Source organism: Maniola jurtina, chromosome 24, assembly GCF_905333055.1.
Source record: "Maniola jurtina chromosome 24, ilManJurt1.1, whole genome shotgun sequence".
In the NCBI taxonomy this organism is placed as follows: domain Eukaryota; kingdom Metazoa; phylum Arthropoda; class Insecta; order Lepidoptera; family Nymphalidae; genus Maniola; species Maniola jurtina.
Genome location: NC_060052.1, coordinates 6,271,033 through 6,295,188, shown reverse-complemented (window position 1 = coordinate 6,295,188; position 24,156 = coordinate 6,271,033). Strand labels below are relative to the sequence as shown.

The 24,156-nt window shown below is 36.6% G+C and overlaps 2 protein-coding genes across 8 annotated transcripts; one reads left to right on the top strand and one right to left on the bottom strand.

Annotated features, from left to right (window-relative positions):
- Positions 1–753: 753 nt before the first annotated feature.
- LOC123877720 (serine/threonine-protein phosphatase 2A 55 kDa regulatory subunit B alpha isoform) lies at positions 754–20,460 on the bottom strand. Of its 6 annotated transcripts, none has more exons than XR_006798659.1 (13): positions 20,307–20,459; positions 8,382–8,536; positions 7,664–7,864; positions 7,225–7,361; positions 6,651–6,825; positions 5,945–6,008; positions 5,261–5,408; positions 4,776–4,854; positions 4,533–4,660; positions 4,115–4,265; positions 3,576–3,733; positions 1,082–1,491; positions 754–827 (listed from the first exon to the last, which is right to left on the bottom strand). XR_006798659.1 is itself a non-coding variant. In XM_045924581.1 (11 exons), the coding sequence occupies exons 1-11, from the start codon at positions 20,440–20,442 to the stop codon at positions 3,608–3,610; spliced, it is 1,500 nt and encodes a 499-aa protein (XP_045780537.1). In that variant the 5' UTR covers positions 20,443–20,460; the 3' UTR covers positions 2,795–3,607. The 6 variants fall into 6 exon arrangements, 1 of the variants encoding a protein (XP_045780537.1); XR_006798661.1 differs by lacking the exon at positions 20,307–20,459 and adding an exon at positions 18,163–18,452; XR_006798663.1 differs by lacking the exon at positions 20,307–20,459 and adding an exon at positions 18,257–18,452.
- Positions 19,471–23,846, top strand: LOC123877728 (cytochrome b-c1 complex subunit 6, mitochondrial-like). Of its 2 annotated transcripts, none has more exons than XM_045924590.1 (3): positions 19,471–19,667; positions 22,663–22,708; positions 23,365–23,846. In XM_045924590.1, the coding sequence occupies exons 1-3, from the start codon at positions 19,647–19,649 to the stop codon at positions 23,523–23,525; spliced, it is 228 nt and encodes a 75-aa protein (XP_045780546.1). In that variant the 5' UTR covers positions 19,471–19,646; the 3' UTR covers positions 23,526–23,846. The 2 variants fall into 2 exon arrangements, with proteins under 2 accessions (XP_045780546.1, XP_045780545.1); XM_045924589.1 differs by lacking the exon at positions 19,471–19,667 and adding an exon at positions 22,192–22,287.
- Positions 23,847–24,156: the final 310 nt, after the last annotated feature.

The following is a 24,156-nucleotide window of genomic DNA, read 5'->3' as shown; positions in this document are numbered from 1 at the left end:
ATAACATATCGCATGCTTAGGGCCGGCGCACATATGGCGGAGCGAATCGCAGAGCATGCCCGCGAAGTTTTCTAATCGCGTGACACATTACGCGAATTTCTACCAGAGAATGCGCGAGCACGCGCGGAACTGCGCGCGGATGCACGAGTATCCGCACGGATGCACAATTGATTTTAGATATTGTTTCAATGATGACAATGTCGATAATATTTTGACTGTGAAAAATGCTCTGCGCTGCGCTCCGCCATGTGTGCCGGCTCTTATCTTATTCCAATACTGTCACTATCCAAAATTGGCTTTTTAGCGCCATGACCATAGGTTTCTCAATATATTATGGAGCTCGTATGTAATCTCCTGCATATAGCACTGGTTTAAAAGCTACAGGAAATATCCGCTAAATGGCAGTACAATGCGCAAACAAGTGTAAATTAAAAATTTATAACACCCCCGACAAATGACTGGTTGGTAATGGTTAGTAACTAGAAAAGAGCTGATAACTTTCAAACGGCTGAACTGATTTTCTTGGATTATAGCTAAGGACACTCTCGATCAAGCCACCTTTCAAACAAAAAACTAAATTACAATCAGTTCATTCGTTTAGGAGCCACGATGCTACAGACAGATACACAGATCACAATCACACGTCAAACTTATAACACCCCTCTTTTTGGGTCAGAGGTTAAAAATGACTTCTCACGCGTCGTTTTAACTTTATGTGTCAAATGTCATGTCAAAAGAACGATTTTGTTGTTGTTGTATCTTGCTTTAATGGCTTTTGGTTGAGCCACCACCACGGCACAATTTTCACGGTTTCAGAACTACTGTATCTGTGCGTTTCATCGGATAGTACCTATGGCGTTATGTTGGCTCCCCTGTCTATCCAAGTCATTGGCACCATATTTGCATAAGAAGATGCAGATTTTGTTTATTTTCATTTGATTTTCCTGCATGAATGAAATGAAAATCAAATGAAAATAAACAAAATCTGCGTCTTCTCATGCCAATATGGTGCCAAAGACCACCCAACGGACAGGGGAGCCAACATAACGCCATAGGTACTATTCGATGAAACGCACTATACTGTTAAATTTTCCCAAGTACGATTTAAGTCCTTATTTTAAAGGTGAACCGTACTTTTGAAATGACAGTTGACCTAAAGTTAAAATGGCGCGTGAGAAGTAATTTTGTACAGACTATACATAATCCACTTCCGTCACTAAGACACACGCGCCTTCAGGAAAAAAACGTTTTTTGGTTCTCCTGTTTTGACTTATTTGGATAGTGACAGTATAGGCTAAAGGGTCCTGATATACATATCATAATATATCATGATATCTCTTAACATATCATTGTTTCTCTATTGTATCTTCGCATGGTAAACTCCAAATTAAATCTTGATCATAATATGTCCTAACATATTATGATATTATATTTCGCTATAATATCTTGACGCACTAATCGTTGAGGCTTAAGGCGAATACTCGACGCTACCTTTAAAGAAATAATAATGCAAATTATACGTGTAACATCAGCAGCAAAATGTCTAAGCATAATAATATATGATTTAAAACAACTTTTATATTTATTTCGTTTGGTTTTACTTATCCTTGAGACTTAAGGCGAATACTTCAAGCTAATAGAAAAAATATTGTACTTAATTTGAACAAAAAATGACTAAAAAACCTTTTACTTATGAGTGTGAATGAAATGAAAGAGACTAACATTAAAACACAATAAATAAAAGACCTATCATTTAAAAAAAAACCGGCCAAGTGCGAGTCTGACTCGCACACGAAGGGTTCCGTACAATATATACCTAATACGTTTATGTAGGACTAGCTGATGCCCGCAGCTTCGCCCGCGTGGATTGGTCAGATCCCCTGCAGCATCAGGATTGAGGAGTTGGACTCCAAATTTTTTATGAAACAATGTCGCAAAGTTCCTCTATCGATTAAAAAAGAAATGACGCAAATCGGTTCAGAAATCTCGGAGATTTCGGTGTACATAGGTAGAAAAACACAACTCCCTTTTTAAAAGTCGGTTAAAAAAGTAGCCTATTTTACGCCCTGGTCAATCCTCTACTTGCCTGTGAAAGTCCCGTTAAAATCGGTTCAGCCGTTCCAAAGATTAGCCTTTTCAAACAGACAGACAGACAGACAGACAGACAGACAGACAGACAGACAGACAAAAATTTTAAAAACATGTGATTCAGTTATGGTATCGTTCAAATAACCATATGAGCTTAATATGAGGTAGTTATTTCGAAATTACAGACAGACACTCCAATTTTATTTATTAGTATAGATACTGCATGTTAATGACGGACAGTGCCGGCCATCTATATTATATCTGATTTAATGAACTAATAATTTTTTCACACAATTTTTTTGTGATGTAACCACAAATTCACGATTTTCGGATTTTTTCCTTTACTTGTGCAATAAGACCTACCTAGTACCTACCAAATTTCATGATTCTAGGTAACGGGAAGGTACTCTATAGGTTTTCTTGACAGAGACGAGAGACAGACAGACAACAAAGTAATCTTATAAGGGTTCATTTTTTCCTTTCGAGATACGGAACCCGAAAAATAACGTGGCCGTGCTTTTACGTTACAAAACTTAATAAATGGGTAACCGCGCCAAGTTTTTATGGTAAGACTATACAGTTTTGTATAATACATTTCGTTTTGTTGTGATATAAGTACTATTTTTTTTAAATTAAGTATTTTTATGCTCAAATTCTATTTAAATAAATACATTTTCTTTCTTTCTTTCTTTCTTTCTAAATCATATTTTTTAATTTATTCACAGTCAACGCTTTCATTATTCCAAAGCAAATGTAAGTATATTTTTATTGCTAACAATTTTCACCCTATAAAATCCCTTTTTTTCACAAGAAGAAGTATGTACCACCATTATTTGTTCAGTAATAATACTTTTTACTTATTATAGTCACAACAAACAATCTCAAATGACAATAGGCGTTGCTATTTACAAAAACTGTTCAAACCAATTCAAATAGAAAAAGACAAATATATTGTGATATGGAAAACGGGCCCCTCATACAAGGAGGCCTGAGATGTTGTTATCTTAGCCGCGCATATGAATGTTTTTCGTACTTTGTCAGAAAATGTGGGTTGATTCTATAACTTGTTTGACATTTAACAACGTCTAAAAGCAATCGCGAGCTATCATCTATCTTTTGACGAATCGGAATAATTGTGCGACGGTCATCAAACGTCAAAAAGTTATAAATGGATTTTTTTATAATAATATTGAAAGCAAATAAATGAATTTATTTAATAATTATGAGCGCTCTTGCGGGTATATTTTGTCTGTATAAATACAAAACGAGGCCCTAACCAGGGGCCGTGTGGTCACACATATGTAAATACAAGAGACCTCGGTCTCGTCCAAACCGAGGCAGCCAACAATCACTAATGAGCCGATATTTGTAAATACAATATGAGGCCCCTTACATGTGGAGGCCTAAGTCACCCATACAATATGAGACCCCCAACATCCGGGGGCCTCGTGAAGCCGCGCCTAAATGTATACTATGTGCTCTCTCACCTAAGGCCGGGGCGGACGCGCTAGGGGGCCCGCTAGAACTTGTCTTGGAATATGAAGAGGTTGTTCGTCGCAGCGACTGCTATGATGCTCTCGTGGGGATGCCACGCCGTGTGGAGGATTTTCTTGTTGAAGTCCAAACAGTCGACGCTTATTTCGTCCTGGAACGTGAAAGTAAATTACTAGATTCCTTTTTATTGCTAGACATTATTATGATTGTAATGAATTACGGTTCTTTACTGACGTACAGTGATCACAAAACAAGTAGTACAATCTGAAGTTGCAATATGGATTCGTGTTCCCGCACCTGCCACCCAATGATCTCCAGTCACTCGAGACAATAGTAGAAACTCCTAGAATAGACGTCAAGACCCGAATGAGGTTTTGATCAGCTTACCTTCTTAACGGCTACGAGATACGATGCGCCTCGCTCTTAACGGCTTACGGGGCCGCGCCGCCGCATCGCGTGACTCTTCCAGCGTGAGATCACACCACCGACCGTCGCATTCAAATAACCTAGACACGCTCAGATTAGATCTTACCTTCTTCCTCTTAGCGGTGGCGGCGACGCGTCTCGCCCTCAACGGCTGGCGGGGCCGCGCCGCCGCGTCGCGCGACGCCTCGAGTGTGAGCTCGCTGCGCCGAGTCGCACCACCTGCGCCCGCGCCGCCGCCACCACCACGCTCAAATATCCTGTAAAATACCATTCGTTTATATTGGGCCTCATGTGCAAGGGAGCCCACATATAAAAGGAGCCTCACGTATAAAGGGGCCTCGAGTATAAAAGGGGGCTCACGTGTAAAGGGGCCTCACTTTAAGGGGCCTCACGTGATAAAGGCCTCCTCGCATGGATAAGGGAGCTTCAATTTCAAAAGGGCATCACATTTCCACTCACATGTTTAAGCGGATTCCGTACATTTAAACGGGAGCTCTATTGGGTTTTAACAAAACATAGCTCACCTAAAGAATCCATTATAAGATCCGGTCATTAGCCGCTGGTCATCACCGCTCCAGCAGCATTCAAACTTATCAAAGATACAATCGTTTTCGTACAACGAGCACAGCTTTGAACGTAAATACTCGTGCACCTGGAAATAGACGATAAGTTTAGCGATTTTGTTTAAAATCTAGAATCAAAACTACATTTTAAGGCATAAATTAAGGGAATATTTGAATAAAAAATCTTTATATGTCTACACTTACTGGATATGTTTCTACAGGCTTCGTTTCCATTCTAAGATCCCATACTTTTAAACCTAGATAATCTCTTGACATCATATATCTGAAATACAAAAATGTGAAATAATATTTGGAATTTTAGAAACAATACAACCTAAATACATTTAAATTCACATTGTAGTCGTCAACAATGGATACCCAGTGGAAAAATTAATGTATGATGAATGATGATGTAGCAGTGAAAGTAAAGATAAAGTGAAAGTGAAAACGAGCGACTCGGCTGCCAGTTGCTTAGGTTGACATCGCTGATAGAGGAAATAATCTCGAAGAAGAAAGACCTCGCGTGCGGGTCTTCTGGCTCCGAACAATTTCGCTTAGCCGACGCATATTCAAATGAAGTTACAGCAAAAGTGAAAATGATGTGAAAGTAAAGTGAAAGTGAAGTGAAGTGAAAGTAAAGTGAAGGGTAAGTGAACTGTGAGATAAAAAAGTATATTTGAGCGGCTCACCTGCCAGAGTTGCTCAGCTTGACATCGCTGATAGAGGAAATGATCTCGGAGAAGAAAGACCTCGCGTGCGGGTCTTCTGGCTCCTCGAACAATTTCGCGTGGCGGTCGCATAACGCCGCCGCGCGCATATCGCATAGCCTTATTGTACCTAAAAAGTGTATAGGACATGTAAATATTTTGTATCAATTATAATGACGATTTTATAAGAAAAAAACTAGGTTATTCCCGTGACTTCGTAAGGATTTAAGTTTTTAAAGACTCGGTTGAAATTTGTCAACATCCTTTCTCTGTCAAAACTTAAGTTTTAGTAAAAGAATTTGCCAAATTCGTCAGTCAGTTACTCCTATTAATTTGTAAATACTAAATAACTGTCCGCGACAGGTTTTTTTTTTATTCACTATAGGTAAGCGCTTGACCACAATCACACCTGATGGAAAGTGATGATGTGGTCTAAGATGGGACGCGTTTACCTAGAAGGTGCCTATTCACTCTTGTTTTAAAGATACCCGGATGAGGTGTCAATCGGGGAATGAGACTACGGGACGCCCCGCACACCTGCACGACATCCGCGCTCGCCCGCACCGAATTAGCGCAGAGGCTGTGCGGGTGTGCGGGGCGTTCCCCCCCGATTGCCATTTCAACCTGTCGCGTACTAAACGTATAAAAATGTAGTTATATACTCACCCTTACTACTAGAATATACAAAGAGATTGCATTCAGTCGGGTGGAACTCAGCCGCGGTAATGACCTGGAACACGTTTTAGAAATAAAAACAAAAGTTACACACAAAATGTTTTGCAATGGGATTCCCTGATTGATACATACTGATAACGGAACTAACTTGTTACCTCATTTAGTTGCTTCGTACTGGCGCCTTTGATGTAGAGTTTATTAAGTTCCAGTTGGTATTTATAACATGAAATGACTAATTCGTTGCTTTAGTTCTAACACTAGGTAAATCAGGAGATTTACAGAAGAAACCGGCCAACAGCCAAGTGCAAGTCGGGGCTCGTTTTTTAAGGTTCCGTACATGAGCGTCTGTCTACTAGGGCTACTACTACTGGGCGTTAGGTACTAGATGATGTCCACGACTTCGCACGGACTTGGGTGTTTAAAAATCCTGTGAGAACTCTTTGATTTTGCGGGATAAAAACTAGCCTATGTCCTTCCCCGGGATGTAAGCCTAACTCTGTACCTTTCATCTAAATCAGTTAAACTGCTGGGCTGTGAAAAGCTAGCAAACAGACAGACAGACATACTTTCGCATTTACAATGTTAGGATGGAATGTGTGTGCGTTTGCGAGTATCTGTCTGCCAATAACCATGTCCACTAGTGGAGGCATGCAAGCTGTTGGGAGTGATGGATAGTTGGTGTTGGTGGTGTAGTTACCTCGGTGAGTTCCTCCATATTGGCGGGCTTGATGTCGACAATGTTGAAGCTCTGGTCGGTGATCTCGAGGTGCCACAGGTTGATGCGGAGGTCGTCCGCGGACAGGTACGTCTCTTGGTCAGAGTTCAACGAGATCGAGTTTATGTGGTATGTGTGTGCGTTGGCGAATATTCGTCTGTGGAACAAAGACAAGACAATTAATCACTGGAAATTCTCTTTGCGTGTTTTATGATTTTACGCCGCGATTTTTAGGCCATGAAATCTGATCCTACTTCTAACACTTTAATGTCGTGACGTCGTGAGCGCTTTGTAAATACTCACCTTTGTAGCTGACCACTATCTCACTCTCACAACACACAACAGTAGTACGAACATTACTTTGTCCCGCTCTGGCATGTAGTCTAAACTGGGGAACGCCATGAGGTCGGCGGGGAGGACGGTGGGAACGCGAAGCTGCGTAACTCGCGCCAGATCTCTTGGTCGACCACCTTTCTTGCGTGTGTTGTAGCCCGTCACGCGTTTGTCTCTCTCTGACATAGCGCCTTATCCCGCTCTGACATGCAGTATATCTAACCTGGGGGACGCCTCAACCATGAGGTCGGCTGGGAGAACGGTGGGAACGCGAAGCTGCGTAACTCGTGCCGGGTCTCGTGGTCGACCTCCTTCCTCGCGTGTGTTGTAGCCCGTCACGCGTTTGTCCCTCTCTGACACCTGAAAAGACAAAGAAAACATTGTTCTGCCAGAAAAGCCATACACAAATATTATAAACGAAGTGATTAATCCCCATCACAAAATAAAGAATTAAAAAAAAAATATATTATAAATTGCAAAAATGACAATCTGTCTGCTAGCTTTTCACAGCCCATATTCTGTTCAACACATTAATGAGACAAATAATGAAACAGGTCTTATTAAAACCCACTCACTATACACAGGTGAAACTTTTTTTTTTACAACATACTGCCCTTAAAAGAAAATCAGAAGTGGGATTATAGAACAAAACGTAACCTCACCTTCCAAAGCTTAATAGTTTTGTCATTTGTGGAGAGTAGGAAGTGTGCTTGGTTCTTTCTCTTGAGCCATCTTATTTTGTTGATTTTCTCCTCTATCTCCAAGGATTTGAGGTAGTCGAACTCCGGCTCGTGAGACTGGAACGTCGAGTAGACGTTGTACTCGCCCTTCTTGGGCACGCATTGCTTTGATGCTGGATCCCTCTAGAAAAAAAAACTTAGTTAAAATCTAATACCTCAATCAGATGTCAATTGCAATAAAAGTTAACTTGTAACAGTGAATTCACTAATAATTTTTCATTTTGCAGCCATTTTTTTCTTTCACAGAGATCTGTGCAGAGAGCACATACCAAGAATTTAGTCATAACAAGATGCACCAGCTACAACTAGATTTAACTAATAGGGATCGTCCTTATTCTATATAATATATTATCTGCTTTTTTGTGAATCACAATTTGACTACCCAATGTGAAAATATGTTTGTTTGTTGGTTTGTCCTTCAATCGCGCCGCAACGGAACAAATGACCGACGTGAGACTTTGCAAGGATATACTCCTTTATCCCAGGAGGAGTTCCCAGAGTTTTTTAAAAGCTAAATCCAGTCAAGGCTATAGTTAGGCATAAATTATAGAGATTGGCGGGTGAATATGTTATCTCAACTTCATGCTCAAGAGTATTGAAAGTTGGAACACCTGTTGATAGTGGAAAAGGGCAAAACTACCTGAAATATAACAACCCTGCCGCCTTTGTCGCCGGTGGCGAGAAGCTCGCCGTCGTGGTTGAACTCGACGCATGATATCAGGTCGGCCTCCGTCACGTCATCCTCGAGGGTGCCTTTCACCTGACTGAAACACCATGTCGTCTCCCCACCATTGCCTGCAATTTTGATCGGTCTTGATGAGTTTCCAAACATATCATGAAAATTTAAGACGGCAGACCGTTGTTTTAGATTGTATCACTACCCATATTAGTGTCTTTGTTGGTTTGTCCTCCAATCACGTCACAACCGAGCAACAGATTAACCTAATCTTTCAAATTTTTCACATGGATATAGTTCAGAACCTGGAGAGCAATAGGGTACTTTTATCCCGGAAAATCTAAAACCTAAATCCACGCGGACGAAGTCGCGCGCATCGCCTAATGGATAAATATATCTTAGTAATTACCATTTAAAGTAAGTCTTCATTAAAGTCATGAACTGTTAACTAGTAAACGGAATTTCTATGCAAATTGGGTGACGTGTGACGTCATGGTACTAATTGAGACTAATACGTACAAGCGCTACAGCATCATTTATTTAGATATCACTCAGAAACAATCGTACGAGTTTCTTTTGTAAGTTATCTATCCGGTGTTTTAATGCAAACGATTGTAGAGATAAACAGTTTACTTTGTCATACTGTAACACTATAGAAAATGCGAATAGAAATTATTTTTCGATGCAAAGCTTCATAACTGACGTTTAGGAGATAAAATGAAAAAAAAAGTAAAATAAATGCACGAACGCGGCATCTCATTGGCTGGGCAGCGCGTATTGATGCTAGAGCGAGACAGTAGAACTTATTCAAATTCAAAATGTTTTATTCAATTAGACTTTTACAAGTTCTTTCGAATCGTCAAAAGCATCTACCACTGGTTCGGAATGCCTTTCCTACCGAGAAGAACCAGCAAGAAACTCGGCGGTTGCTCTTTTCAAAGATTTGATATACAATATTATGCCATGTATAAAAGCAATTGAAGTCCTGCGCATTGCTGGAGCGAATCGAAGTTCAAATCCACGCTTTTTTATCATTTACATAATCTTCGATAGTATAATATGCTTTTCTCAAGAGCATATTTTTAATAGATTTTTTGAACCTGTGTAAAGGCAAGTCCAAAATTGACTGAGGAATTTTGTTATAGAAGATTATACCCATTCCCACAAATGACTTTTGGACCTTCCTGAGACGGAGTGTAGGAGTCGCAAGCCTGTTACGGTGTCTAGTCAGCCTGTTGTGTAGATCGCCAACCTTCTTGTAACTAAGAATATTTTGTCTTACAAAAATTATGTTGTTGTAAATATATTGAGAGGCTACGGTAAGGATACCTATTTCCTTAAATTTTTCTCGAAGTGAATCGCGTGGTTTTAAGTTATAAATTGCGCGTATTGCCCTTTTTTGTAATACAAAAATTCTCCCAATATCTGCCGCTCTACCCCATATTAAGATTCCATAAGACATAATACTATGAAAATAAGCAAAATATACTATCTTTGCGGTCTCCACGTCAGTTAATTGTCGAATCTTTCTAACCGCGTAAGCAGCAGAGCTTAGTTTGCCAGCAAGAGTTGATATATGGGTGCCCCATTGCAGCTTCGCATCTAAGGTTATCCCCAAAAATGTAGTAGTCTCTTCTATTTTCAAAATATCATTATTTATCATTAAATTAATGTTACTTGTGTTCTTTTTGTGCGAATTCAATACACTTAGTTTTTTTTGCATTTAAAAGTAGATTATTTACAGTAAACCAGTGAGTTACCTGAGATATGGCACCATTTATATCGTCAAAATTGTCCTTATTTCTATCGACTTTAAAAATCAAAGACGTATCGTCAGCAAATAGTACGATATCGCAAATATTTTGGACTACATATGGTAAATCGTTTATGTATACTAAGAACATGAAAGGACCTAGAATAGAGCCTTGAGGAACACCCATTAGTGAGGCTGATCCGGATGACTTCACATCATTCACACATACTGTTTGAATACGATCACTAAGATAGGACGCAATGAGACCAAGCGCAGTGTCTTTGATTCCATAGTGGCTCAATTTAACTAAAAGAGTCTCGTGCTCAACGCAATCAAATGCCTTGGATAAATCACAGAAAATACCAATGGCATTCTGTGACCCCTCCCACGCATTGAATATATGCTTTAACAGCATTGCGGCCGCGTCGGTTGTTGATCGACCTTTAGTGAAGCCATACTGTTCAGAATGGAGTAGCTTATTTAAATTGAAATGCTGAAGCAGTTGGTTGAGCATGATTTTCTCAAATATCTTGCTCAGTGTTGGCAAAATTGAAATTGGCCTGTAATTGTTTGGGTCACTTTTGCTACCCGATTTAAAAAGAGGTATCAATTTACTACATTTCATGAGATCTGGAAAAGCGCCTGTATCCACAGACTCATTAAAAATTAAGGCTAGATATGGCGCAATAATATCAATAATATTGTTAATTATTTTTACTGATATTCCCCACAGATCTCCGGTTTTTTTGCTTTGTAAAGATTTGAACACTTTAACAATGTCATATGGAGTAACGTATTCAAACCTAAACAACACACCGCATTCAGTGACATTGGCCCTGAGAAGATCATAGGCTTCTGTTGGTGAAGAGCTAAGGGAACTAGTAGTGATGACTGGAATGTTCTGGAAAAAATTCTCAAATGTATTTGCAATTTCAATATTGGAGTCAATAATACGGTTATTAATTTTCAGCTCCAATTTATTGTTATGCACTTTTTGTTTCCCAGTTTCATCCGTGCTTAGCTACTGTCTCGCTTGTCTTTAGCCGCTGTCGGCTTTTTAGAGTTCCGTACCAAAATAGTTTTGCGGAGTCAAATAAAAGGGATTAATTTTTGAGCAGATAAGACTAATTTAACCAAATAAATAATTGTTTCTTTCCAAGTTACGAACTCCTTGGTGGACGAGTCTGACTTCAAAACAAAACTTTTATCTGTTGTATGTAATTAATTGTTCTTAAAGATAAGCGACGCAAATAAACTAATATTGTAAATGCAAAAGTGTGTCTGTCTGCTAGGTTTTCACGGCTCAACAGTTTAACCGATTTTGATGGAATTTCGTACAGTAGCTTATGTCCGTCCCAGGGACAGACATAAGCTACTTTTTATCCTAGAAAATTGAAGAGTTCCCACGGGATTCTCAAAGTCCCAACCGTTAAACCAATTTATATGAAATTTGAGTTAGCGGTAGCTTGCGTCTCGGGAATCGACACAGGTAACTTTTTATCCCAGAAAAACAAAGAAACTCTTTGTTTTTCACAGGATTTAAATAAAAAAACCTAAATCCAAGCGGACGAAGTCGCGGGCATCATCTAGTTGTTAAACGTTAGTGTAATTTTACAAACCAAACGAATTCTAGTTAGTAACTAGAAGCAACAGTAAAGTTAGTCAACATGTAAAAACATCTAAAAATATGCATTAGATTAGATTAGAAAGATAGGTATAATTCGTAGAAAATGAGTTCTCACGCGCCATTTTAACTTTGTGTCAAACAGCATGTCAAAAGTACGATTTTATTGTTTTAATTTTATCCTTATTTTAAAGGTGAACCATACTTTTGACATGACAGTTGACCCATAGAGTTAAAATGGCGCGTGAGAGGTCATTTTGTACGGACTATAATGCGATAGATCTGTAAATGCAATGTACTCTACAAACAATAGGTTACTAGTTACAACTAATAAAATAAGATAAGTTCTCTCAACAGTTTTTGTAAGTCCGAAAATAATATGCTCTTCCAAGTTATAAGTTTTAAATAACTAAGTAAAATTAATTATCTTAAAATGAAATAAATAAAACATGAGACAACATAACTAAATAAAAGCTTATCAGTTATCACTAAAATTTGATGACAATACAAATCCTCAGTGAAAGTTCTAATAGTGCGTAAGTCAAAAAAGTCTACAGGAGTAGGAGTAAAAAGAACTATATGAAATATTCCTTAGCAACCCTTGATGTCATTTTTTGAATAAGGATTTAAAATGAAATTATTGCTGAAACAAAAGATCATCAATCAGAAATCTACATCAAATAGCATTTAAATGTTAAAACCCCCCAAAAATGACTTACACAGTATTGGAACTTCACTGATGAAATGTCCATGTCTTGTCAACGAACACCACTATACAATAAATACCACTGGGGTGAAGGTTCACAACTAAATTTTTAACCCACGACCCAAAAAGAGGAGTGTTATAAGTTTGAAATGTATATGTATCTGTGTATCTGTGTGTGGCACCGTAGCTATAAACTAATGAACCAATTTTAATTTAGTTTTTTATGTTTGAAAGGTGGCTTGATCGAGAGTGTTCTTAGCTATAATCCAAGAAAATTGGTTCAGCCAATTGAAAGTTATCAGCACTTTTCTAGTTACTGTAACCTTCACTTGTCAGAGGTATTATAAATTTTTAATTTACGCTTGTTAATAACCTAATTCCAAAAAGATGAACCCACTAGTATTATTTAACAAGGTTAATATTCTGAATAGTAAAAAAGGTGCAGACCACAAAATACACCAATACTAGAGAAACTAGTATACAATTTGCAAGTCTAAAGAACTACAATTAATTAATTAATGTCGTACATACAATCACAGCTAGTGTTCCAGTGCAAACGGCACAACGGTTGTCTCCAGGCAATATTATCTTGACTCCTTATACGATGGTTTGACTGCCACGGGGCTTCTTTCTTTTTTAACATCCTTCCTTCTCTTTCAACATCCTTACTACATAGTCACATTTATAAAGACTAAAAAACTTTTTGGCACTTTAAAAATTATGTATTAGCTGTATTATAAAACACAGTTGTTTAAAAAAATGCAAAGTAATTAAGAACCTTCGAGAAGGGTCTGTTGGAAATTCCTTAAGAAATAACAAATAAAACCTGCAGAGAAAGGTCACTATTGTAAAAGGACTTACTTAGTTTTAAAAAAAACATTTAATTTTTTCATTGTTACTCTGTTCAAAATAACTTAACTTTTAATTGAAAGCTGTTAATTCCTTAATAATATAATCCCCTAAACATATTAAATAATAAAATTAAACCCTTGGCCCTACCGAAAAGGTAACTGCCAAAATGAAAAATAGCAAAATGAAAAAAAAAAACTTTTTTTTTGGTAATAATTACTAATTAGAACACATTGTAACTCAAACGTTACTAAACTGTGAATGTAAAACAAAGCATTTTTGAAAACCAGTTTCTGAACATGGTACATAGTTATTTAATACTCTTGAATAGGTGCGTAATACAATATCCTCCTTTTGTGAAGCTGGTATTGTTATGGAGGCAACTTGTCTGTACAATAGGAGTACCTACCTTATATATGCACTTGCATATGTTATGGTAATTGTTGTTATATAAATGGGCAGGCAATGTCACTCACAATTGTTGTAATAATTTAGACATTGGTGCAGGGTAACAACTTGAAATTAAATGATAATTCTATTAATGTTTACTCTTGTAGAAACTTAAATCTATTAACATTTGCAGTGACAGCCCAGTGGTTAAGACTTCTGCCTGCTATTTGAAGGGTGCAGGATTCAAGCACAGTTCAATCTTTTGATGTTTCTAATTACCTAACTAATGTATTTAGAAATACCATCTCTGTCATATTTTTTATTCAAACTGTAGACCTCTCAAACTTAAACTTTGCTTTACTCAAGTTCATTTTTAACTAACTACCTGTATTTCATAATATTCTTGTTGCAGGCTAAAATTTTTCCTTGTAGCTCAAAAAAACCCAGTCAAATACGAGTTGGAGTTGCACATGTAGGGTTTCATTCCATTGTACAAGAAATCTAAAACCTTCATGAGTCTAGGTAGACGGGAAGTACCCCCATAGGTTTCTTGACAGATACGACAGACAGACAGATGACAAAGTAATCCAGGTTCCTTTTTTCCTTTTGATATACAGATACCTAAAAAGATGTGTATTTTTTTTAATGAAATTTCGGCACTGGTCACAAGTAAACTGTGGCCTAGTGGTCAAAAGTGCTCAAGACAAGAGGGACACAGGTTCGAATCTTACCAGTTTTGTAATTTTAGATGAGCATTTAAAAATTACTGTAACTAGAACTTAGAAATTACATAATTGAGGTCACAAGGAAAAGTCACACTTTGGTACACAGCCAAATATACTTGAATTAATTTAATTCTAGTACTACCTCATGTTACTTATTGTAACAGTGAAGGAAAACATCTTGAGGAAACCTGCATGCCTGGAAATTTTAATAACTTACTTTTCCAACTGAAGCACTGTCAATACTTATATTCCTTTATACATTTTGTTCTTTACTTTTTCTCTGTTAAAATTTTAGTCATACTTTTAAAATTTTGAACTACAATTTTTTTAAGCAGTTTAAAGTTTAAACATTAAGTTTTCGAGGTGTAAATGGATATAGTTTTTAAAAAAAAAAGAAGATTACTAGCCATGCTAATCATGACTAATATTCCCCTTTCCCCTCCAACTAAGCGCAAAGCTGTGGTTAGGAGTAGGTACGACAATAGTGCAACGGGTGGGGTTTGAACCGCCGACCTTTCGGAATTCAATCGGCTCCTCAACCGTTGAGCTATTGAGGCTCTTAACTCTCCAATGTTGGATATACAAATAAATAAACTAACCAACAATTACATAATAAAAGATATGAGTTCCAGTTTAAAGTAGATAACTGAAACTCACATGACTTTCACGTGAATAGCTATCAGTCTATAATTAAATAAAAAATTAAAGTGTGTCTCATTTCAAAATAATTTTTTTTATCTCATAATTTGAGTATTTAGCTGTTATACTACAGTAGACCCCCGGTAATCCGACAAACGTTTTGCAGGGCAGACTGTCGAACTATCGAATTTGTCGGATTATAGAGTACTGTCTTAGACCCCCTATAGTCCGGAATTTCTTACAAAAGAGTACCTTGTAATCCGACAAATTACAGATCCAATCATACATGTTATACATACTCTGAAGTACAAATCATACTTCATTATGTATGTCTTGTACTTCAACTATAACTTAACTTCTTCAAATAGGCTGAAATAGTTATGATAAGACTTTCAAAGATAGAGGACTATGTAAGATGTGATCTTTTTAAAAAAAAATTATACACTAGCGCTTGGCTGCAATCAGACCTTCAAGCAAGTGAAGATGCAGCCTAAGATAGAGCGCGCTTGCCTAAAGTTGCTTATTCAGTCTTGATTTGAAGGTACCCATATTAAAAGTGGAAGGGAAAACTGATGCCAGAAGGCGTTCAATACCCTAGCAGTTTGAATTAGAAATGAGGAAGCAAATTACTTCATATGTGTCTGAGGAATTTCGGATGCAGACCTTGACAATGCCTTACAGTACAATGGTGGAAAGGTGAAGGAGGAACCAGGTCAAAGAGTTCTTGTGCACACTCTCCTAAATATATCCTGTAGACAGGCAACAATGAGCCGATGTTCCAAACTTCCGATCTAAGCCACTTTACTCTAGGACACAAATGAATCAAATGGAATATTATTTGGTGACAACTGACAAGTATAAATTAAATATTTATAACACCCCCAACTAGTGAAGGTTACATACAGTAACTAGAAAAGAGCTGATAACTTTCAAACGGCTGAACCGATTTTCTTGGATTATAGCTAAGAATACTCTTGATCAAGCCACCTTTCAAACAAAAAAAAAACTAAATTAAAATTGGCTCATTAGTTTAGGAGATACGATGCCACAGACAGATACACACCCCTTATCACATCCCTATTTTAGGGTTGGGGGTTAAAAACACCTAAATGTTAGGGGTGGGATCTAGTGTGTGATAAATTAATACTGACAGAAACAGATACAATGAAAGTCCATAGAAACTATGATATCAATTATTCATTAATATTTATTACGCATGATATCAGTCTGTTTATTACAATTTAACCTTTAAGTGAACTGCCAATGCTTTTCTATATTATCTACTAGTTATATCTACAACTTCATCTGCAGGGATTAAGTTTTTTTTAAATCCTGTTTGAACTCTTTCATTTTTAACCCCCAACCCAAAAAGAGTGGTGTTATAAGTTTGACGTGTGTATCTGTCTGTGGCATCGTAGCTCCTAAACTAATGAACCGATTTTAATTTAGTTTTTTTCGTTTGAAAGGTGGCTTGATCGAGTGTTCTTAGTGATAATCCGAGAAAATTGGTTCAACAGTTTGAAAGTTATCAGTTCTTTTCTAGTTTTCTTATAGGTTTTTGTGTCCGGTGTTATTTAAATTTTAAGTTATCCAGTATAAAAAGCCCAGAATGAAAGTCATCTCCATACCAAATAGATGATGCTCCAACTTTGTCCATATGGATTTTGGTTTTTTAAGCATCCCATGGAAACTCATTGATTTTTTATGATAATAATTATTCTATATGCTTCCCTGGAATGCAAGCTACCAAAATCTGTCAAAAATGGTTAAACAGATGAGCCAAGAAAAGTAGCAGACAGACAGACACATTTTCGCATTTATATAGTATGGATTATGTATGTAAAAGAAAGTTTGTTTTTAAGGTTCCATATCTAAAGGAAAAAAGTAACCCTTATAGGATCACTAATTTGTCTGTCTATCTGTCTGTCCTGTCTGTTAAGAAACCTGTAAGTGTAGGGTACTTCCGATTGACCTGGAATCATGAAATCATGGTAAGTATGTAAATCTTATAGAACAAGTAAAAGTCAGTAAAAATCAAAAGGAAAAATAAAAGTAAAAAAAAAAAATGTTATTTTTATACAATGGTACGAAAGTCTTCCTGTGTGAATCTGACACACACTTGACTGTTTTTTTATTTTTAAGATAATATTAAGTATCTTTATCTATCCTAACCTAACCTATTAGTGAAATAGTTGGAAATTGTAGTTATTACAATGATTGCATCAAAGAATAGCATTTAAGGTCCAATGGGTATAACAAAGTTGTCTCTTATGGTGATAATAACAATTAATGCAATTGTTTTTACATCTAAATTTGCAATAACCAATCACATGATCTTGTAGAATAAAGATCTCTGCCTACTGCAACTATACAAGAGATGTGTGCAAATCAGCACTTGAATATGGTTGTTGCCCACAGTGGTTGAATAAAGACGAATAGACACATAACTTTACCTTGATACTTGCTAAAACTAAATGGCAATTATCATGATGGAATGCAACACTTACTTAATTGCCAAAAACACTTTCGAGATTAAAACACTCTCGATTTAACTTGCAAACGGGTTATTTATGAACGCCGCTGATGATTTTAATGAACAATTATCTAAAACAGGTTTCATTAAAGTGGGTACACAAAAAAGTACTCTCACCTGCGTTTAGCCTCATTTCTTAGCGTAATCCCGTGGTTTACGTTAGGATATAGACAAATGCCGCTTGGAAATGTTTCAATGTTAGTCCTAATTGCAAAAATCTGTTGACCATTGCCGTATGACCTTCGATTCGCGATCAACAAACGCAGACATCTGATCACACAAACAAATGTTATTTAACGCAATTTTATGCACCCGACGCTTCAACGAACGGCATCAATCGACCACAAAACTGTTGCGAGAACCTTCTTTTCACTACATATTTAGCGTAACAGTGAAAAAAGAGCAGAATGTTAGAACTTTAGGCTTTAGTACAGTAACCAAACACTTCCCACTCAATTATATCGTCACAACTATGTAAACACTAAAAACTAATATCCACACTAAGTTTAAAGAACATTGCATTTACCGTCGGAGTTCGAACGATAAAACATCTTCGACTTATTGCGATTTCCGATTCCGATTTCGCCCTTGTCTAGCGGGCGCTAAAAGTCATCACTTACCGGCCATGACAAAGCCCAGCACAAAACTTATAGAAGTTCAATAGTTTTAGTACACAATCACTTCAATATTTTGCTAAAACATTACACAGATTTGCCGATGAAAACCGATTAAAATCATTTCAAAGTTACATCGGTAAAACGCAATGGCGCTCAGAAAATTCACAAATAACTAAAATAATTACTGCAGAACTGTGTGTTGCCGCGTTTAAACTGAAAATTTCTACCTTTTCTAGTTGTACGCTATTGTAAAAATGTAACGGGTTTAGATTTTAAAAACGGTCTCAAAATTTTGGAAGATTTGAGCTATATTTGTGCCAGAGCAATATAGTGCAACATACCGGCGTGCTATAGGGCCTCATGGTTCATAAAATATAGTAATAAAAATCATGGACTGTTGTCCTATATAATCTAATGAAAATAATAGGTATTAAAATACAATGACTTATTTTATTCATCAGAATATGTTTCTAGTTATAACATTATTACAACTTGGCGGATATGATTTCCCTTCGTTAGTTTGGACGCTTTACATTACGCATTGTTGCATAAATTAATGAAAATTGCTAAACACCCAAGGATGATTTTTTCTCAATTCATTTTTTTATGTATCCAATCAGTTTTTCTGAATTAGTACGACGCGATCAACTGCACTTATTTTAAACAAAAAACTTAAGGTGACCCGTGACATCAAGTATAACTTTCAAGTTTCAGTTTTATTTTTAATGGAATATTTCGCAACAAAAACAATTTTTATATATAAATGCTATCTATTCTACAATTTAATTACCTATTCTCATCTCTTTTCAAAATGAATAGATATTGATAAAAATACATCAGAATAAATCAATGATTGTATTAAAAAATCTACTATTTTGGTAGACTATATGTGTTTATGGCAACAATTTAGACAATTACGTCAAAATATCAAGTGATTGTCGTAAAGCAGTCACGCAAAAGCGCGCATTCCATTGTGCTGCCATCTATTGACGGATGGTAAAAGTGGGTTTAACGCAACGTCTAGTAATTTAAAGTTTAAATTACAAACAAGAACTCTTCATTTACATTTTATTAAAAACATAAAAATATGTAAGTTTGTAGGTTATATAAATACAAATATTATTTATATTTGCCTTAATATTCTTAAAATTATTTCGACGTCTTGGTTTTGTACCGCAGCTTACATTGACATGATCCGTTGTGATCCGTTATTTTGAATCTCTCCTAAGACATATCTATGCTCCTAAGTAACTATCAAAACGTTGTCAGAAATATTCTTTCCTTATTTTCTAGTTATCCTAGTTATTATAATTTGCCAGGAATATAAAAAATAAGTGAACCTTGCCGTAATAAGCAAAAGTAAACTATACTTTTAACATTTACTACTACAAAAATGGCCGATAAGTTCGATAAGGTACCTACCTACCTATTGCGTTAATTATTATTATTATTAGTCGTGCTATGCGCTTGCTTCCCCCTTAGAACATAGAAATAACGATTTATATTTTATTTTTTATGCGCTACTTAGCTTATAGCTAAGATCTAGGGCCATGGCCGAATACCATCACTAAGCTTCTACCAGCTGTTCTGTACAAGATTATTAATTATACACTAAGCAGCTTTCGCTGATGCGTCTTTAACAGAATTGCTTTGAGTTTCCCAAATGTTTGTCCAATCTATTCTTGAACTGGTTAACAGAGCTTGACATAACCACACCCTTGGGCAATTTATTCCTTATGTGAACAAATCTGTTGGTCAGAAAGTGTTTTAATGGATTTGACGATGATAATTGATATTGTAGCTTCATATCATGTCCCCTAAATCTAAGATTGTTCCTTCATGTGATGATGTGTGTGATGTGATGTGTTAGTCATCACTCATCACTCATCACTCGTCGCCATGCATAGACTTGGCCTTCCGGAACTATTGACATTGTAAATTGAACCTACCATTCTAAAACACGTGGTCGATAGTTTATTGAAGTAATTAGTGCCTCAGACTGATAATCTACATGAATCATGAATACTTTTTTGCCATTGCAAATTGAACCTACCGTTCTTGTGTCCATGGTCGAATATCACGCTGAGCTTCTGCAGGCTGTTCTGGCGCGCCTCTGCAAAGAGCCGCCGCTTGTTCTTCGGCGACGGCTGCGTCGCGAGAGGCGACATCACCATCGCTGTAGTCGCCATGTTGTCAAACCATCACACTAGAACCTAGGAAAAAGTAGACATGAAAATTAGGCAAGTACGTGTTAGCGATTTAACCTTTGCCTAGAGTTGAATTAAAAAAAAGAAGAACAGACATTAGGGAGATGGGAAAATGGCGGCAAGAAAAGCGGTTGATATTGATTCGAAGCAGAAAAGATTGGAATTTATTAATATGTTTTCAAGAAGTTAGTAGTTTAGAATTAAAGTTAAAGTTTATCATGCATTGTATAGCGATGGAATAAAGTCAGTTGTTATGAGTTGAGGATATTTTTATTATACGTATGTAGGGAAGGCAGCGCACCCACTTAAATTAGGGTGTTTCCACTGAAACCGAGCAGAGCGGAGACTTGTTCATTAGACCGTCAGGTTATTGTTAGATGACGTGATAATTTTATCACGTTGTCTCTCAATAATCTGACTGCCCGGCTAGCATACATGGGCAGTAGATAAAAATTATATCCCCCGATTATATCCACTGATATCATAGAAATCAGTGGATATAATCGGGGATATAATTTTTATCTACTGCCCATCCTAGCCGGGCTGGTCGAAAACACATATCTCCGCTCCACTCCACTACGCTTTAGTGGAAACGCACCCTTATTCTTCCCACGTGTGTTACTACGTTGCTAGTTGAGTTTTCGCACCGTGACTGCTTGATTAGCAAGTGACTGTGAACAGGATTTCAAATAATCTTATCAAGTACCTAGTACAGTACCTAACTACATTATGGGTTAGGTACATTACTTAAAATATTGGTTTTATTAACTATTCACGATTATTTCCAAGGGCAAAGGCATTTTTTATACAAGTTTATTCCCCGGACTTCGTTCACGTAAGCTTAGGTTTTCCGAAGACCTATATAAGAGATTTTAGATCCTCTATATCTTTGAATATTTTTCAGTGCAATTTTTCAGAACATTTCATGAGGATATTATAACTTGCTTTTGCCCGCGATTTCGTCCACGATATATAGGTATATGTAATTATGTATTAGGTATAGCTTATAGCATCGGGGATAATGTAGCTATGTAGCAGTGAAAGAATATTTGAAATCAGATGAGTGGTTTCGGAGATCACCCCCTACATCCAAACTTACAAATTTTACCTACCTCTTCTGCCCGAATTTATAGCTATCCAAAAATCTCAATAGGCGTTAAACATTTTGAGACACCAAACCAACCACAAACGAGACTATGTTTCCGAATTAAATTTTGAATGTTTTTTGAAAACATTTTCTAATTGAATTTCGAATGTTTTTTGAAAACATTTTTGTGATTGGTTGGTGCCTCAAAATAGTTAACGCCCATTGAGATTTTTGTCTCTGTCATTTGTATGTTACGTAACAGAGAGAGCGCTATATGTGGCTATACTAACTTCTTTCCGTGGATAGAGTTTATGGAACAATTACAGAGACCTGTACTTCCCTACTCTGCATTATTAATTATTATCCATTATGTATACTTACATATTAATTGGTACAATACAATGTCCAAAGAACGAACTGTAAATGAAACTCAATAGAAACCGATTTGGACTGATTTGATGCAATTCAGAGCGGATTAAACGCGAATCGCGCACGCAACCTCCAAACTTCATGCGAATAAACGAAATTTTTGATTGGATTATTTAATGCGGGAGGTCTAGGGTTCTAAATAATGGTGATAATGATAATGGTATTAAATACTGAAATTTTTTTAGTTTACTAAATTATCTTAAGCCACTGACCTCGGTACTCATACAAGTAACACGCTGGACCTACGATTGCTGTATTTTCGACCTGTTCCAAATTGTTCGAAAATGTTTGTATATAGAACACATACAAAGGTAGGTATAGACTAGAGAAGACAAGTTGAACAGACCTATTATTCTGTGCCATTACCTCATCAGTTCCCCTAGTACGAATTTAAATTTACTCATCTCGAAGATAATTATGGTATTCGTGACTTCGATAACATTTTTCTATTATCGATTTTTATTTTGACAATTACTCGGTGCTAGGATTTGTAGGTGCACTGGCAGTAAGAGTCTCGATTTCGAATTTTGTTTTTCGAAGAGCAGAAGAGAGCAGATAGATATTTCTAATTAAAGCGAGCTGCCGTCTTTACGAGACCGCTAATTTTGAAATTTTAACATTGTTGTGTATTTTTAGTATTTTTTTTTTTAACTTTTTACCTACTTCACTTGAGTTTTCTATTACAGGATTCACCAGACCCATTGGTCATGGAACGTGGCAAGTGTTTAGAAAGTAAGTTAAGTAAAGCTGTAAGCTATTAGGCCTATGATTGTGTCCTAGAAAAAATACTTGCTCTGCTAAGAATAATATATTTTGATTGAGTAGTGAATTATCTCAGTAATTAAACTATAAAATGAACATTTACGTGTGGATCTATCGAGTTGTCAATCACAAATTGTTCAAGTAAAAATTTCCAATTTTGACTTTTTCTTTGCTTTTTCAGTTTTTGTAATTTACTATGCCAGATTATTGTGTATAGGTAGACTGTTGAAAAAATCTCTGTATGTACATAAATATAATAAAGTCATGCAAATACGAGTAGGACTCTCTTCCTGAGATTTCCGAACTGAAGCACTTATCGTACCCTCAAAATTTTATACAGTAAAAAGTTAAATTCTATCTCACTGACTGAATCATCAACGCTTGGCCCAAATCCTTGGACCTATAAAGCTGAAATTTTGCACAAAGGTTATCTTTATGGTATAAAGTACAAACAAAGTATAAGGATATTTTGAAATTCCCACGGGAGGGAAGCCACAGGCGGTGTCTACAAATACATTTTGCAAAATGCTCACAAGTCACACTGTATGAAATTAACCGCAAATATAAGTTTGTCACGCATTTTTTTTTTTAAAATTTTTGTAATTTAATGATATTTTTATTCTCAGAAAACAGCAAAGTACAAAAGATGGCAGGTGTACTACAAGCATGTGAGCAACGGGTGACATCAAAATCCTATACAGCGGAGACATGCAGCCAGGAGGTCGTTGATTTGATGGAGGCACTCGACCACTGCGTTGGCAGCAAGGCTTTCGTAAAGATGGCTTGATTTAAAATATAGACGTAATAATTCTGGTTTAAGACTTTTATTAGTTCCATAAAGGAATTTCCACTTATATGAAACTTACAGGCTATGGTTACAGAGTTCAAAATTACATTTTAGAGCGCACAATTATTATAGATGTGTTAGTAGACAATTAAGATATGTTATTTCAATTTCTAACTTCTAATACATAATAATATTATAATATTACACTAGTGGGTAGATTTATACTTAAATTCTTAAAGTACCATCGCAACAAAAAATATACGAGCGCGCGAGGTCCAATAGTCAGCGCGAGCCACAGCTGAGCTGACTGAGCTGACTCACTATATAGATTACATAATAATTCGCATAGAAAATGCCTTTTGTATTTAATTCTCTCCCTCTCCCCTTGGAAAGTTATGGTTGGCTGATAGGTTGAAGACAGATTCCCGAGCCGATTGTAAAATAAAAGAAATTTAAAACATCTAATATGCCTACATTGGCACCTTAGAGGAAACCTTCCAGAGAAACAGTAGGTAGGATAGCCCTGCCATGGTGACTGCTGGACTCTCAGATTAGCATAGGTATTTTATAAACAAATTACATATAAAAATTAAATATAAATTTAGGTTTACAAATAAAAGAATAAAATAAA

Bases quoted from the DNA above. Each gene is read 5' to 3' on its own strand.
- LOC123877720 (XM_045924581.1), bottom strand. From the start codon at position 20,442: ATGGCGACTACAGCGATGGTGATGTCGCCTCTCGCGACGCAGCCGTCG. The intron at 7,362-7,663 runs GTGAGGTTACGT...TTGTCTTTTCAG, and splicing joins AAACTATTAAGCTTTGGAAG to GTGTCAGAGAGGGACAAACG. The intron at 5,409-5,944 runs GTGAGTATATAA...TACACTTTTTAG, and splicing joins TGTATATTCTAGTAGTAAGG to GTACAATAAGGCTATGCGAT.
- LOC123877728 (XM_045924589.1), top strand. From the start codon at position 22,261: ATGTTTGTATATAGAACACATACAAAG. The intron at 22,288-22,662 runs GTAGGTATAGAC...TTTCTATTACAG, and splicing joins TATATAGAACACATACAAAG to GATTCACCAGACCCATTGGT. The intron at 22,709-23,364 runs GTAAGTTAAGTA...TTTTATTCTCAG, and splicing joins ACGTGGCAAGTGTTTAGAAA to AAAACAGCAAAGTACAAAAG.